We start from the raw sequence: 17935 nt of genomic DNA, 5'->3' as shown, positions 1-17935 counted from the left end.
TCAGGTCGGATGGAACTTTAGAGGACATGTTGTGAACAATTGACTGACAAATACAAGCTATACCTACAATACAACAAACAAGAAAATTGTCACAACAAGAAGTCGGGTAATATTTACGGGAAGTCGGATCATCGTCAATAACACCAACAAAGGATTAGAATTCTTAAAAATTCTTATACAACACAAACTATCATCACATTATCAGATACAAAAATGGCACTATCTTTAAACATATAAAGTGCCATCATTTAGAGGCAACATAAGAATGAAAATTTCACATTCAGACCCGCTAGCAACAGTAACAAATAAAGCGCAGGACCAATGCAAAATTTCTAAGGCTAAACCCCATTTTCAAAAGTATTTCCGACACCGATAAAAATAACAACACCATCCAAAAATCCAAAAATAAGAAAGCAAGCAAATTTCCAATTAAACAACACAAAAGTGGTAAAGCAGAACGCAAGAGACAAAGCAAGAAGAAGGGATAAAAACCAACATGAAAAGAAGAATGTGAGATGAAAAAATGCACACTTCAAACAGCAAAAGCACGTACGAATAAAAAATCTCCAGTAAAACAAACAAACAAACAGAAGAAATCTTGAAGAAAGAAAAGAGCTATGATAAATTTTTGGAAAAAAATAAAGACGAAGCAATTCAGAAAAGAGAAAAAGAAGAAAGAGAAAGAAAATTGAATATTTATAAGACACTGGGGGAAAAATGTCATTTCGCACTCTTCATTAATAGCATGCACGGTTACTAAGGCTATCGAAGAAGGAACGTGCATGACGTAATGTTTCAAATTTTAAAAGCACGTCGACTACCCAATCTGTCCCAGATAGGCGGTTTACCCGACGTGACGTGTCAACATCCAAAGCCACAAAATGTTTGAACCTGGCCCAAAATAAAGCTAGATCCAAAAAGAACAAAAGCCCACCCCCATAAAGGTGGCCTCCACTACTCCTACCCAACCTCATAGAGGTCAGGCACAATGAAGGTAATTCAACATTATTTATCTGAATGAATAACTACTTTTTTAGATATCTCCTATCCATCTTGAAAGGAGATCGCAACAACTTTCTTAGAAAAAAGGGAACAGTTATCTACCATTAAAAGGTGGGACTATTTTAAAAGGTGATTATCCTACCTACTATAAATATACTAAACATCCTCAGGTATATTCAGGACCCAATCGACTAAAACCTGCATAAAGCCCTTGCTAACTTAAGCATCGGAGTCTCTTACAGGTACTACTCCCACCTCCTCACGAGAAACTCGGACGGTGGCACCTCGGCACCAATACGAATCAGACACTGCCTCAGAAGAAGTCTGGACCTCATGTTTAGACCCAAATCACTATTTCAGGTAACACTCGAAACAGAAGATATAAGAGAAAAAGTTAAAGTAGCATATTTTGTAAAAAAGATGGTAGAATCTCATCTAAAGTGGTTTAGACATGGGAAAAGAAGATTAACAAAGCATCCAATTAAAAAGGTGGACAGGTGACAAATGATAAAAAAAAAAGACCTAAAAAGACTCTATATAGGGTGGTCAAAGAGATCTACATATCAACAATCTCATTGAAAAGATAATACACAACATGAAATAATAACATTCTTTAATCCATATAGCTGACCTATTTTATGGGATAAGACTTTGTTATTGTAATCTAATTTGATTCAAATAATTGTGATTAGCACTCTATTGAATTAAATTATATTATATTGAAAAATAAAATCAAATACAATATAAATCATAATAAATTATAGATTTAACTACTCTATTACCCTTTATAGTTTTACTAAATTTATAATTAAATCTCTATACTTTTTCTTTCAACTAAGTTCTTATATTACTTTTAATTTTATAACTAGGTCATTATCAATATAAAAAATATTAGAATTGACAATATTTTTCTACAAATTAAAAATATCTAGAATTAAAAACTTAATTAGATCTTTGATCATATATTTTTTTAAAAAAAATATTCTATTAATTTTAATATTTTTAAATTAAAAAAATTTAATTACAAAATTAAAAGTAAAATAAGTAATATAAAATCTAATTGATAAAAAAATAAAATAAAATTAATTATAAATTTAATAAAATTATAAAAATTAATAGACTAATTAAATCTAAATTATATCAATGTTATCCTCTAAATCAGTATTATAAACGCCTTCTTTAAGTTAATCCAATAGCTTGATCTAGTTGCTAGTTTACACAAATGTCGTTTGCGCATACCTAGCGGCTAGAGAAGACCGTACCTAATTTGAATTTATGCCGCTTTTTTCTGAGGTGAACCGCCGCTTTTTTCTGAGGTGAACCGATATGCGAATTGCGTAAAACAAAACTAATGTGCACATTGGATGAAAGAGTTATCGTTGAGTTGTTAGACTCTTTGTGACCAAATTTAAAAGTTCACATCTGAAGGCAAGTTTTTTTTCCTCCTATTAATAGATCGCATATACATTAACATATTTTTACATGAAATCATCAATCAAATATAAACATCACTTCCAAATCTGACGCTTGGTAGACCTACCCATTTTCTGACGCTTACAAGACTTTCCATTCATGACTGCTTTCTTCTTAATCTTTCTTTGATCTATCATCTTCTCATGTCTCTGTTTCCGATATCGTGTGCGGTTATTCAACCAGCTGAAATAATCTTTTCCTGTAGTGCAGACAACGAAGTCCACAAGTTCATCATAATCATCGAGTTCTTTGGGGTTTCCTAGTATGCAATCAAGGAAAGCTTCCCCATTGCAGGTGTAGGAGGTGGCAGAACCTGATCTGTAAAATATAAAGGCAGAAGGGACACTATCAGGTATCCTGCAGGAACCTTTTCACTTAAACAAAACTGTAATTACTTCATCAAGCAATTTATGAAGCTGGTTCAAACCTCAACAACTCATGAAATGAATAACAATAGCATTAAAACTGAACAGTATTGACTCGAAGGCACTTTTTCTCTATCTTTTCATTTCAGCAACATTATAATTCATCGGACTAATTGCATGACATTTCCTTTTTCTTTTCAAAGACAAATGCCCAACACCTAAAAGGCCAAACTGGATTACAATTTAGAAACAATGTGTACCTTAAATTTTCCTTTTGAATTCCAATGAACTGCTCTACAACTTTGTAGATAGATTGTTTATCTCCATATCTGAACCCCTGCAAATTCACCAACGATTTAAGAACAACATACAAACCAAACTTAATTCAAGAACAAGAAAACTGAAAGCACACTTCACCTCTTCAGTATTATTAGATTGGACTACAATGGAGCAAGATTTCAGTGGTCCATGCCTTAATGGATCTAAAGAAACTAAATCCCCTTCTTCAAAAGCAATGAGAGACATTAGTGCCATAATTACATATATACACCCCTTTGCCAACAAATGTAGCTCACTGCTAAAACTTATATATAGCAAGCCAGAGAAATGCACAATCATCGATTTTGAAACACTGTGACTTGTTTGTTGCATTTTCATCAAATCACACAAAAAAGCTTGAAAGGGTAAGCAAAACTTTATTTCTTGAAAATGGCGAACATGGCTGATCAATGAACCATATTTCTCGTGGAGAGAGGTATTTTCCATGGTTTTCAAACAACCTGAAGCACCACTATTAATTAGACGCTTAACCGCTTGCATCAACGAAACACCCATGAACTTCAATATGGATGCAAGAAGACAGATATCTCTGGCACTGGTATTTTCCTTTACACAAAAACCATCTCTAGAAGGATATTGGGAGAAAGCTCGATGAATTAGGCCTTCCAAAATTGAGTCAGCCATGCCCCTGCATGAATCAGCAAATATGCACTGCTTCCCTTTCATAAAAGCAACGCAATCGGCCAAAATGTTGGCTTTTGTTTTGGAGGATATTTTGCATGAATTATCTGACAGCAATAAGACTTGGTTTAATTTGCTATTTGTTATAGAAGATTGAAATGTTGGATGACGCTTCTTATGCTGGGACAAATCATAGCCACATTTCGATTTGGAGTAAAAATGATCAATTTGCAAATGAGTAATGTGCATAGAGTACAAAACAACAGCTTTTTGGAATCCAATTAAGTACCAATTAATATTAGGAGCCAAACTAGTGGAATCTAAGCCAGCATCAATGGCTTCAGAAACCAAGGAGATTACATGTGCCTGGAACATCTTTGGTGCAGAAGGCATAGTAGGGTCCATAAGCAATGATATGGCAGGTGCTGGGCTAAGTACAGGAAATCGAGAATCCTTGTCACAATGCGAAAATAATCTACTGACAAAATTCTCAAAAGCATTCTCATTAGAAACTGACAGATTAAAATGGGCAGCTATCACCAACAGAACACTTGCAAAATCATGATGCATGGAATTGTGCACAAAAAGCTTTTCACCCATGGAAGATACTGAATCAACAAGCATGAGATAGCTTCTTAAAGTTTGATGTCTTAGAAGTTCATCTGCAAAAACCTGAAATAACTTTCAAGTTTAGTTGGACATGAATCATAACATTTCTATACATGTTTGTGTTTGGAAGTTAATAAAACAGCTAATATATATAGAAAATATGACTACAAACCTCAAAAACTTGGATAGCTGTGACAAGAATATTGCATTTGCAACTACAACTAAAATTAATGGTAAGCAAATTGAAACTAAAACTTCAAACAAACTGAAAGAAAATATTTTCAAAGCTGAATCTTGTTGCGCATCCACACCATGAGGCTGGTCATCAGAACAAATAAGCGCCAATGACAATATATAGAGAAGACTGCAGTGAAGAAAAGATGTAGACACTTAACTATGCTGATTTGGTAATGTCAAAGGAAAATAATAGGCCTTCCACAAGAAAAGTAAGCCAAAAACAGCTAGTCCAATTAAAACAAAAGTCTAAACTTCATAAAACCTTCAGAGAAGCCACTAGAACTTTACGGTTTCCTCTGAGTTATTCTAAGGGACAAAATATTGCTTTTACTACAGTCGAAACCGTATAGTTGAATCCATGCAACCAACTAAAGCTCCACAAATTTTCAAGTAAGAAACAAAATCACAAGCTCCACAAAACAATTTAAATTAATAACCAATCCTAAATTAAACATCAGAAACATTAATCAGGCAGAGAACATAGCCACAAAAGCAGAAGCTAGAAGCAGTTGCAGGTAGTAGCCTTGCCTCTAGCAGCGCACACAGAAACGGACGGCAAGAATCGGATAGTTCCACGTCAGCACCTGAGACGAAGTTCCGGAAGCGCAGGCGGCAATTGGCGACGTCGACGGAGACGAAGGCGTGGAGTGCACGGTGGAGAAAACGCGTCTTGTCGACGAGGAACTTCTGGTCGGAGTGAAGGAGTGTCAGAGAAACCATGCAGCAACGAAGAAGGATAGCAGCATCTTCAACAAGCGGCCAAATCCGTGAATTCTGATCCGGATTCGGATCTGACCCGGCAGCGTGACGGTCATGGAAGAGAGGGAGGGCAGAGAAGAGAGTTCGGAATGCGGCGCCGAGATTTTCGAAGAGGATTTCGCAAAGAATGAGAAGGTCACTGTGGTTGAAGTTGGAATTGGATTTAGATAAGGAGAGGTATAGGGTCTTAGGGTTTTCCATTCTTCATGAGAAGGAGTTTCTTTGGCTGAGTGAGTGAGAGACAGAGAGAGCAGAGGTTTTGGGAATTTTGAAACTGTTGTCCACGCGGGCGAAATATGAAAAGAAGGCCATAATTTGTCAAAAGAACCCATTTTTTTTGTTTTTGAAAGAATTCATAATTTGACATTTACCTCTGTATTTATGTTTTTTACACTTTCTTCCTTTTCATTTTTAATGAGAGTTTTAAAGAGGAGACATTTGCCTCTGCTAGGGTTCTTACCTCCTTCTACCACCGTCACTCGTTCTTTGTTCTTCTCCATTTGCGGTCGCTCGTTCTCTAATCCTTGCCGTGAGCCGTTGCTGGTTCTCTGCTCCTCACTGTGCGCCGTCGTTGCGACTCTACTTCTCCCCGTGTCTCGCCGTATCTCGCCGCCGCTGATGGGGTATAATAGCAATGAAGTGCTGTAATAAGGTATAATTAATGGTTTAAGTTACTGGTATTCTCTAATTTTTATTTTATTTGGGATTGAGGTTTGTACTCTTGTTATGGCTTGATGCTAGTTTATGTCGAATCCTTTCATGGTTCTTTTGCCTTTAGGTAGTGATTGCCAAGAAGAGTTCACACAGCTGGCAAAGACTCGAAATTCATCCCAAAAAGACATCGGGTGGAGTGAGGGGCTCATTCGGTAGTGTTAGTGATTGCTAATTCATTGTTGGGTAAATCGAATTGGGGACTTTGCTTTGCATTCTCTTTGGTGTATCATTGAATTGACTCTGAACTGGACCAAAATCCATGTCATTCACACCCATTCTTAGGATAATATTTGCGGCATTACACTTTTTTGGTGGATCCAAACTGTTCTAGAAGTTTAATCCTGTTGTCCATTGAATAGAATCATGTAGATTGCATTATCTGGTTTGCATATACTGGGAGCTGCGGCATTCATTGGGTATAACTAGTCCAAAATGTCAACTATATGTTTTAAGTTATTACTATAATAGTATAAATATTAAAATAATTAAATATTTTTGTATTTTATGTTAAGTTATCTGTAGGTAAAAAAATTAGCCTTAAACCTGTATTGAAGATATATAAATTCATTGTTTGTTACTGTTTTACTGTCACAAAATAATTTGCCTAATTTAAGGTCTAAACCATTGAGCAGGGGTGGGATTCTCATAATTGGCCGTTGTCAGACCTATAGAACAGTCATCGGCATAAATAGATTATTACTGTGTCACACTTTCTTTCAACTTGTTAATGAAGTATTCTGATCTCTACGCATAAAATAATAGTTGAAGCTTTCGCTAGCTGCTTAATTAATTAATTAAGTAATTAGATATATTTAGAAGTTGGTTTGACTTGTCACGGTGAGAAGGAAAAGCAATAAGTTATGAAGATGATTATTCTCGGGACTGGTTGCTTGCACCTCTCAGATCAGAAGAACCTTGTCTCTTCTGATGATTACTACACCGGAGATAGAAGACTGGTGCTCCTTGCCGAAGTGAGCGATTAGCAAAGTATAATCAAGTAATTGGTATTTTGTGCTAATTTCCTCCTCTTTGCTTCAAGATTTTAGCATAGACCATAGGCTATAGCATTAGTATTTTACTCAGAAATCCTTAGGACTAAACTGTCATAACTCGTTTTATTCAAATTTCACTATATACTCTTCTTTGACTCTGAAGCTGACTATTTTTATCTTGAGCCGCCATAGAAAAGATTAGTTTAACTAAAGAAATTGAACATCATTATGCCGACTCAGAATAAACAACTAATGTGCAATAATTCTGTTTTAGTTCTTGGTTTTGAAACTTGAATTTTGCTAGAAAATAGAAAACCATCGTTATCCTTGAAAAAAAAAAATTGATTGCTTCTTTGAATTCAATTGTTATATAGTATACTGTGTGATCATTAGTTATTGTTTAATGGAATGATCTAAAAAACTTTTCCCTTCAAATCATTGTTCTTTTCAGCTTCTTCGCATTGAAGAGGAACTTGAAAGCGTGCGATATGCTGGTGAAGCCTTCAGATCACATTAGAGTGAATAAGTGCTGATCTCAAATATGAAATATGTATCTTGAAATATTATTTCTGCAAGAGTCATTATCATCATCGATTAAGTTAGGAAAACAAACATGACCAAGGTAAATCCAGAATTTTGAGAGCTGCAATTGATGGGTTTAGCCTTCAAATGTGTGTTAGTTTTGAACTGAAATAATTACTCTAGGAATAAGAAACTTGAGCTTGGTGAAGCTTCTACTGTGATGTGAAGACGTAGCTTAATGTAACTTCATGCAGGGACTATAGGTGTAACTTTCAAATAAATCTTGGTGATGAGTTAATTCGAATGTGTGTTGTTTTGGATGAACGTAAACCACTTTAGCGAATTGAGTAACTTAAATTCAAAGCCACCATTGTTCCATTTTAAGCAAAGCCATATTATTCACCCTTTTTAGGGTATTGAAATTGTTCACCAAGTTAATACTCTATAAATTGTTTTTTTAATTGTGTTTTTGAAGGGGAGGGTACTCATTCTGAAATTTCAAATGTCACACAATAATTCAGAGAAACACTCGTGCGTTTTTCTTTTTCTTCTTCCCTCCCCTTTATGAATTTTGCTGTACCCACCAAGTGATCGATGGTTTGCTTGTTTGTTGGTTTGAGATAATATGCACATCAAATGTTTGTTAATTAGTCTCAGTGGATAAATAGGTAGATATATGTGCTCAATGTTGTGTTCGTGCAGACGAGGTGTTTGATCTAATGACTGAACTACTTTTGAAATAAGTGTTGTTTTCTTTCTTTGGAGCCATAGTGGCTTGTTGTTTTCTTTTTCTGAAAATTGACTAGGCCTCAATTTGGCTTTGATTTTCCTTTCTGTGATATTCTTTTGAATTTTGCTTGGACCAAATGTAAAGGGTTAGATTTTATCTTTTGCATTTGTATACCACACTATTGATTTCCTTGTTCATTGTCATTGTTCATTACTTAGCTACGTAATCAACATTTCTAATATTATTGCCTTTATGGTCTTTGTTTTGTATTTATCTGTCAGTTGGTTCATTCTGGTTTATACTTTACATTGCTAATCTGTCAAAAAATCCAGTTATAAAATATGAACTAGTTTCCTGTTTGATTATGCAACATGTAGAAACAATAAAAGTAAGTAAATAATGAGCTGACATGGAGTTTGGAGGTATAGTTTTTATATTTTGGAAGTCTAGTTTTCGAATCTTTCAAGTGTGCTAGAGAGATACTTCGACCTATTGTTGCACACAGCCTTGATTTCATGTGTTTAAGTTAAACCTCTTACAGTATTTTGATGCGCTTACTGATGTGTCATTCTTATGAATCTAGTTAAAAGAAAGAGCTGAGAAACTTGAAAATTGGAGGATGAAGGTCAAAAAGCATGGTGAGAAGATGGCAGAAAAGAAAGAGTTATTGCATCGACAAAGCTCAATGTGGATCGATGAAGCTAATCTTGAGGCACAAATATTGGAATCCATTGTTTCCTTTCACCGAGTCCCTTATACTTCCCCACATTTGTTATGGTTGGGATCAGTGTTACGTTATCTGTTACATAGAAGTTATATTTTTGTCCTATGTTCAATCAAGGTTGCATCATCATGCAAATAACTTGTGCATTCGGAGTATAGTTAACCACTACTACATTCAAGATGCATAATACACATGGAAATAAGTCTGGATATTTTGGGTTAGTGTTTGGGATTATGGAGCAAGTACTAACGTACCAAGTTTGCATGCTTGAGCGTATAATGATTTTTCTTTTTTCCCCAATAGACGTGACTTGCTAGTGATTGCACTTGATGCATATATGGTATACCCTAATTTAGAACCATTGCAAAAACTAGTATTTTTCTTTAAGCTTACGCGATTTAGATTTTCTTAACTCGAATGTTGTTTGGCTCACGGTTTCTTAGCGTGTAGAATCAATCAAACTACGAGCACCGCCAGTATTCTACACTACGAGCACCGCCAGTAAATGATGATAGCGAGATAATTATTTAGCATAAAACTCGGTTACATTTTCCCTACGCAATCAGGTATCAACAATACCCTCGGATTCTAATAACTAAATGTTGGTCATTGCAAGGTATTTGGGTTATGTCCAAACGAAGCACATAAAAAATTCAACATAGATTTACATTTCACTTTAAACTTTAGTGAATTATTATGCAAATATTCTCCGTCAATGATTTTTGTTATTTTTTTCTTGTCAATTCATAGCTTTTTTGTTTTTCAGCTATCCATTGATCACAACAAAGACCTTTGCTTTAGTGTTACACAGCGACCGAGTCCAGATATGAATTGAATTCACACCGCTTTGTTAAAAGACCTAGTGAAATAATCACTAAATCACATTCTATGATTATAGGTAGATATTTTCATCTGACGATAATTTATTTGATAGAGAAAGACAGACGCAATCCATCACCCTCAACAATCACGTTCTAAGATTTTAATAACATAACTATTTGTTCCATCTTTTTCAAGTTTCCATATCCTTCACTTAATAAAATAAGTTAAATGAAGTTAGAGAAATCAAAGCTGGAAAAAATTACGGCTGCAGAAGAATAAAAGCACCTATCGATTTCTTGGCATCTATATTTTCCAGTCAATGGTCTGAAATTAATAATCTACAGGCAGTATGGTTCACAAGGATCAATAATAAAGCTAAGCAAATAAGTATTGACATTGCCACTTCTCCAAAGAGTTCAGATGATAAGCAACAACATCAAAGAAGCATAGCTGGTGAAGATGAAACAGAACCATCTTCTTAGTCTTCAAATTCATTCTGGTGATCCAAAAGACAGTTGGCTGCCAGGTCCTCGTTTTTGTTGCATGCAAAGAATACCTCCAACACAAGATCTCTATCAAATCCCATATCTTGAAGCTGCAAAAGAACAACATAGGAACAAGAATAAGGTACTAACACTAGCAAGTAGTACATCATAAACAAATTTCAACAGAGAGCATTCTCAATGGCTTACCCTTTGAATAGCCTCATTCTCTTATGGGGTGACAGTGATGGTCTGGGGCACTGCAGAAGCGAACTCACTTGGTAGATTCTTGATCAAACAATTCAAAACAATAGTATTAGCATACACATGTCTTATGAAGTCAATAAAATTCCAGATACATTGGGGACTCTGCATTTATACACGCGAGAAATATAGGATGTGTTTACTCATACAATATGAATATGAATGGAAAACTTAAAAAAAAAATAAGCTGCAGACTTGAGAAATTCAGCATCTTATTCGTTTCATGTTTTACCAATTGATATTTACTTTTTTTTTATTATTTTTAAGATCAACAAGGAGAATAGATATGTGAAAAACAAATAAAATTTTTTATCTAATATAGCATAACCCTGGAAATCTAGTGTCGCCCATTTACTTTTTCAAGTAGTTATAGTCAAACAAGCGTCCCCCATTGTTTTTCTCATTTATGATTTAGAGCTCCCACCAAATAGTAACTTGAGAAAAAAAGGCAGTTTCCATTTGCATATAGCAGCATTGCAACTTTGTGACTCTTGTCTCAAAATATCAGCAATAATCCAGGAGAGTTTAAGATCTGGCCCCTCACTCCTTAAAACCCCACCAACTAACGAACTACTCAAAAGCACTCGCATCTCAAAACCAGAATGCCACAAACTAGTGGCGTCTATTAAAGAGATAAGAAATTAAAAGCACCTCAATTCCCCACACACTAATCTCTATCACCAACCCTCTCTTCCAAATTCCAATATGCAAATATCATTTATCTTTGCGTAACAATCATCTTGTGCATTCACACAAACAATAAGTGTGGTTTCCTCGTACAAGGTCTCACCTCATCCTCAGACATTGAAGCACTAAAAGCTTTCAAGGCCTCAATCAAACCCTCCTCAATAACACCATGGTCATGCATAGCATCCTGGAACTTCACCACTGACCCATGCTCCGTCCCTCGCCGCACCCACTTCACGTGCGGCCTCACCTGCACCGCCGACAACACCCGCATCAACCAAATCACCCTCGACCCCGCTGGCTACACAGGAACACTCACCCCACTCGTCTCTGAACTCACCACACTCATCACTCTCGACCTCTCCGATAACTCTCGAAATGATGAATTGTTGAATCTGAAACTAAAAGATAAAGGAAAAAAGTGTAAATAACAAAAGTTAAAGGGATCAAAATCTATTTAATAAATTTTTAAAAAAAAAAGGTATATTTTATAATTATTTTGATGCAGGTTAAAAAATGTAGGAGTAAGGAATCCATAGCCAATAAAAGAATGTTAGATACCAACAGAATTTATAATGTTTAGTCGTTAATTAGCCATCATCAATATTTTTAATAGTGTGAGATGATATTCAATAATATAAAATTATTTTTTTTTTATAATTAAGTACTAGTCAAATTTTAATAAAAGTATTATCTTTAAACTTTTTTAATATTTAAATACTTACAAAATTAATTACGAAAAATTAAATTAAACATATATTTATAAAAATAAATTTTGTTTAATAAAAACACTCAATTATTAAATTTTTATTGGTTCTATTAAAAAATTATTTAAAATTTTAAATTATTCCTATCGTCAATGATTTTTTTGATATACAAAATCATCATTATCAACTTTAAAACCCGCAATCTAATATTATTATCAACCAAGAAAACTATCTTCACCTTTTTCAAATACTAGGAATAACTAATTCCAAGTTTTACTAGCATGTATTATTAATGTCAAAATTGCATATCAAATGACGATATGAAATATATAGTTACTTTGTTGACAAAAACAATGGATGAAAATTTAAAACAAAGTTTTCTTATTCTACAATCTTATTGTTATACAGAAAATAATATTTTTGATAAAGATATTGTTGAACTCTTTGATAAGTTTATATTCGATAAGAATAAATTTTGATCATTGTCAAGTGCCAAAAAATATTTCGATCAACTTCTAAATACATGTTAAAATTAACTTTGATATTGAAATCAATTAGGTGTTCCTATCGGTACTCTCTATTAATCGATTGACGCAAAAGTGAAAATCGAAGAGACAGACTCGATGGAGATCAGCAGTATCAAAAAAGAGGTTAGTGGTGTCGAAGATGGTAGACAGAAAACTGAATCAAAGGTAAAGGTTTCAATCTCTAAAGTAATTTTTAGTTGAGAAAAGAAGTGAAGATTAACTACATAGAATTCATCGAGAATAGTCAATCCATGAAAGAGAGAATTTTGATCGACTATGACTCATTAAGAAAGAGTGAAGCAATCGAAGAAATGAAAAAGTTAATAAGTGAAATGGTTAATGGCAGTTACAAATGGCACTCAAAGAGAGCAGGAACGGTTATTCAAGGATTGACGCACGTGGAAGTTATATCTGAATTTGATTGATCGAAGACTTCCATAAATACGTGAAAGATCGAAGGAACAAAGATTGGAATTTTTTCAGAGAAAACACTCACATTCCTGGCAATTTTCTGAGTCAGTCAAGAGTCTTTTTCTTTGAAGGGTTCCTTCTATGTCTTTACTTTTCATTTAAATTCCGTGCAACTTTTTTTCATGCAATTTATCTTTCTTGCAATGTCCTTTCATTTCCTTTAAATTCAACAACTTTTACCCTTTCCAGTCTTTACCTTTTAATTTGCCATTTATTTTTCCAAACATTTTTCTTTCTGTAATTTGATTTTCCTTTTATTCAAGCCATTAAGTTTTGTTGTTCATTTCGAATTTCTGTAAAGTTTGGTTCTTTCTTCTTCGTCATTGTCAAAGGCATAAATTTTGATGCAAATAAAACTGGTACCCGCAAAAGAGGAGTAGCTTTCGCTCCCAGACCATTAGAATCGAACCACCATCGGTTTGTTAAAAGTCGACAAAACAAATTGGCACGCCCAATGGGACAGTTTTAAAATTTAATTGTGTCAAAATTTGTTTCTTTCAACTGTTGCATTGTGCATGCAGTGTTGATAATTGGTGCATGCGATTAAGATGTGGTAGAATTGTTACTATGTCTGACGAAGTTTCAAATGGCAATGCAGAAACAAGTAATAATGCCCCAATAACTGCTACACAAATTTCTGCAAATTTGATTCCACATACAGAGTATAATTCTGGGGAGAATATTGCAGTTATTGATGCAATTGTTGGTGGTAGTGGATGAAATTCACGCTCTAGGATCACCCCAGTACAGAATCAACCATAATTAACCGCAGGTTGGCTTCCATTTGGCCTTCCTACTGGCTATACGCCTCCTATGGGCAGTTACACATTTCCACTCAGATTTCGAAATGTGTCAGGTATGGTTTCTAACCAACATTTTTTCTCATATCCCAACGTTACTCGAGATTACCAGTGGGCTCCTCGTCAAATAATTCAGGATCGATGGCCAAGTTTCGATAATATATTGATGAAAGCCATCATGATTTACTCAACCTGTTGACTCACCGGTTGACTACTATTCTAAATCCTATCCTGGTTGACAATGAGTTAAAATATGATCGACTGGTTAAACAAGTTAAGAGAATTGCTCGAATTGTCGATTATGATGAGGGGGAACCTATTCCCCAAGATTTGATAGTAGACCAGGAGAACGTAGGATATAATGAGGAGAATGTATTTAACAATCCTAAAAGGGAAGAAAATATCCCTTATCTCGTTCGACGAAATAAAAATGCTGATGAAGTTTTGAATAGACTTCACACACAGCGTGGATATCATTACCAGGTGACAAGGATTGTCGAGGATGTCCTCAATAGAATGGGTATCAACGCGGGTCTCATACATCGACCATATTTTGTTTCTGCTTTTTCTTTTGCAGTGCAAATGACAGAAGTGCCAATGGGTGTAAAAAAATCCCAAAATAATTACAAAATTTGCAGGAGAGGCTGGAGAGTCAACTGTCGAGCATATAGCTCGCTATATGGTCAAATTAGGAAATTTGGCAAATAATGAAAACCTAAGAATGAAGTTTTTTCTTGCTTTATTAACAAAAAATGCTTTCACTTGGTTTTCAAATCTGAGATCCAGTTTGATTTTAACGTGGGCACAATTGAAAAAAGCTTTTCATGCTCAATTTTATAGAGCAGAATTGAATGTCTTGTTGACAGATTTGCTTGCAATAGAACGAGATGATGGAGAAACGATAGATGACTATATAATTTGATTTAAAAATGCTCACAATCAGTGTTATGTGTCGGTCCCTAAAAGCGAGATCGTCAAAATAGCCATCAAAGGTCTTGGCTTGTATATGCGACGAAAATTACTCAATATGCATATTCCTGATTTAGCCTATTTGACTGAGAGAGTTTGACAAGTTGAAAAAATAAAAGAAGAAAAGAGGAAAGAAAGAGAAATGGTTGAATATGAGTTTATTGAAAATAATATTCAATGATGATAAGTATTTTTGCTTTTGTCCATCTAGCAAAAAAAATCATCAAAAATAATATTTTCGACAAGATATTGTTGAATTTTTCGACAAGCCAATGTTCGACAAATTCAAACTTTATCAATTTACAGGTGCACATTGGAACACTTTGGAAGGAGTTGCATACTCTATTAAGGTATGTATAAGTATGTCTGTAAAAAGAAGTTCTTAAGAAGCGATTATTGGCAGTTATTAGATATAACTGTGGAAAAGAGAAAAATCTTTATTCAACTTTAGAACTCTATAAAGTTGATCAAATTTCAGATAAAAAAAAGCTTCTCTGTTCACTTTGGAAATTGTGAAGTTGGAAATTTAAAAAAAAAATCTTGATTATGATATTTTCGAATCATCAAATATGACAACTCTGTGACCACAATGATCCGAGAAGGAAAAGGAAAATTACCATGATTTGGGTAATACGTTATCATAAAAAATTCGATGAGGTATCAAAAATGAATACTGTTAAAAATATTCAACAAAATGTCGAAGATCCTATAGTTTGACAAACAGCCACTTTGCCTCAAGAGTTCAAAAATAATACTTGAGGGAATTTTTTATATCGAAGATAATTTTTCTTCGATAAATTGAAAAAAATTTCCTTGGCTCTTCAAGAATGGAATGATGCTTTACTAATATTTTGTCATGAACTATGTGAAAATATTTGTGAAAAATTGCACAATATATGAATTTGATCAAATAATTATTTGGGGTCAGTTTCAAATTGATCAAGCCATTGAAGATCAGTTTCAACAAAGAAGAGTTATTGGGGTTGGATGGATCAAGAATTGGCAAGAGTTTGATAATCCAAAAATGAGATAATAGCAATAACAACAGGCTCGATGTAGTTATTTTGGTAGAGACCGTGCTAGAAATACCAATTTTCGAGGTCAAATTGGTGATAATCAAAGTGGTCGACAATTGCATCGTGTTCCTTCTACTTCGACTGATCGAGCTAAAGCAGTTGAAACTCCATTCCTAAAAATGGATTAACTATGTCAAGGAAAATTTTGAGAAAGAAGATGAAGAAATGACTCATACCCCCTCAAAAATATTGAATAATAGTAAGTATTTATACTTTCTTCCTTTTAGTCGAAAAAAATAAATACTTAGGGGGCATTTGTTATATCGAAAATAATATTTTTGATAAAGATATTATTGAACTCTTTGACAAGCTGATGAGCGGATAATTTATACGCTTTTTGGCATTGTTTTTAGGTAATTTTTAGTATAATCTAGTTACTTTTAGGGATGTTTTTATTAGTTTTTATGTTAAATTCACATTTCTGGACTTTACTATGAGTTTGTGTGTTTTTCTGTGATTTCAAGTAATTTTTGGCTGAAATTGAGGGACCTGAGCAAAACTCTGAAAGCAAGGCTGACAAAGGACTGTTGATGCTGTTGGATTCTGACCTCCCTGTACTCGAAATAGATTTTTTGGAGCTACAGAACTCTAAATGGCGCGCTCTCAACTGCGTTGGAAAGTAGACATCCATAACTTTCCAACAATATATAATAGTCCATACTTACTCGTGATTAGATGACGTAAACTGGCGCTCAACGCCAATTCCATGTTGCTGTCTGGAGTCAAACGCCAAAAACACGTCACGAACTGGAGTTGAACGCCCAAAACATGTTACAACTTAGCGTTCAACTCCAAAAGAAGCCTCAGCTCGTGGATAGATCAAGCTCAGCCCATACATACACCAAGTGGGCCCTGGAAGTGGATTTATGCATCAATTACTTACTCCTGTAAATCCTAGTAGCTAGTCTAGTATAAATAGGATAGTTTACTATTGTATTAGACATCTTGGGATGTTTAGTTCTTAGATCATGGGGGCTGGCCATTTGGCCATGCTTGGACCTTTCACTTATGTATTTTCAACGGTGGAGTTTCTACACACCATAGATTAAGGGTGTGGAGCTCTGCTGTACCTCAAGTTTTAATGCAATTACTATTATTTTCTATCCAATTCGATTTATTCATGTTCTAAGATATTCATTGCACTTCAACTTGATGAATGTGATGATCCGTGACACTCATCATCATTCTCACCTATGAACGCGCGTGACTGACAACCACTTCCGTTCTACCTTAGACCGGGCGCATATCTCTTGGATTCCTTTATCAGAATCTTCGTGGTATACGCTAGAATCGATGGCAGCATTCATGGGAATCCAGAAAGTCTAACCTTGTCTGTGGTATTCCGTGTAGGATTCTGGGATTGAATGACTGTGACGAGCTTCAAACTTCTGAAGGCTAGGCGTTAGTGACAGACGCAAAGGAATCACTGGATTCTATTCCAACCTGATTGAGAACCGACAGATGATTAGCCATGCTGTGACAGAGCAGTTGGACCATTTTCACTGAGAGGATGGGATGTAGCTATTGACAACAGTGATGCCCTACATACATCTTTCCATGGAAAGAAGTAAGAAGGATTGGATGAATGTAATAAGAAAGTAGAAATTCGGAAGGAACACAGCACCTCCATGCACCTATCTGAAATTCACACCATTGGATTACATGAGTAACTTTATCTTTATTTCTTGTTTATTTTATGTATCTTTTAATTATCTAATTCAATCACATTTGAATCCGCCTGACTGGGATTTACAAGATGACCATAGCTTGCTTCATACCAACAATCTCCGTGGGATCGACCCTTACTCACGTAAGGTATTACTTGGACGACCCAGTGCACTTGCTGGTTAGTTGTGCGAAGTTGTGAATTAAATTTTAGACACCATGATATTGAGCACCAAGTTTTTGGAGCCATTATCGAGGAATTAATTCCATACAACAATAAAGAGTATGAATCACAATTTTGCCTACCAAGTTTTTGGCGCCGTTGCCGGGGATTGTTCGAGTATGGACAACTGACGATTCATCTTGTTGCTCAGATTA

The 17935-nt window shown here is 34.9% G+C and overlaps 2 protein-coding genes across 2 annotated transcripts; both read right to left on the bottom strand.

Moving 5' to 3' along the window:
• Positions 1-2340: 2340 nt before the first annotated feature.
• On the bottom strand, positions 2341-5739 carry LOC107466542 (uncharacterized). The gene is made up of 4 exons (XM_016085526.3): positions 5175-5739; positions 3258-4472; positions 3101-3177; positions 2341-2793 (listed from the first exon to the last, which is right to left on the bottom strand). Exons 1-4 carry the CDS (start codon positions 5604-5606, stop codon positions 2511-2513), a joined length of 2007 nt encoding a protein of 668 aa, XP_015941012.1. The 5' UTR covers positions 5607-5739; the 3' UTR covers positions 2341-2510.
• A 4227-nt stretch (positions 5740-9966) lies between these two features.
• On the bottom strand, positions 9967-11725 carry LOC107466591 (uncharacterized). Its single transcript, XM_021130876.2, has 3 exons — positions 11446-11725; positions 10602-10679; positions 9967-10504 (listed from the first exon to the last, which is right to left on the bottom strand). Exons 1-3 carry the CDS (start codon positions 11448-11450, stop codon positions 10285-10287), a joined length of 303 nt encoding a protein of 100 aa, XP_020986535.1. The 5' UTR covers positions 11451-11725; the 3' UTR covers positions 9967-10284.
• Positions 11726-17935: the final 6210 nt, after the last annotated feature.

The sequence above is a fragment of the Arachis duranensis genome, chromosome 9 (assembly GCF_000817695.3).
Source record: "Arachis duranensis cultivar V14167 chromosome 9, aradu.V14167.gnm2.J7QH, whole genome shotgun sequence".
Classification (NCBI taxonomy): domain Eukaryota; kingdom Viridiplantae; phylum Streptophyta; class Magnoliopsida; order Fabales; family Fabaceae; genus Arachis; species Arachis duranensis.
The sequence above is the reverse complement of the archived record's forward strand: the minus strand, read 5'-3'. Positions and strand labels throughout refer to the sequence as shown.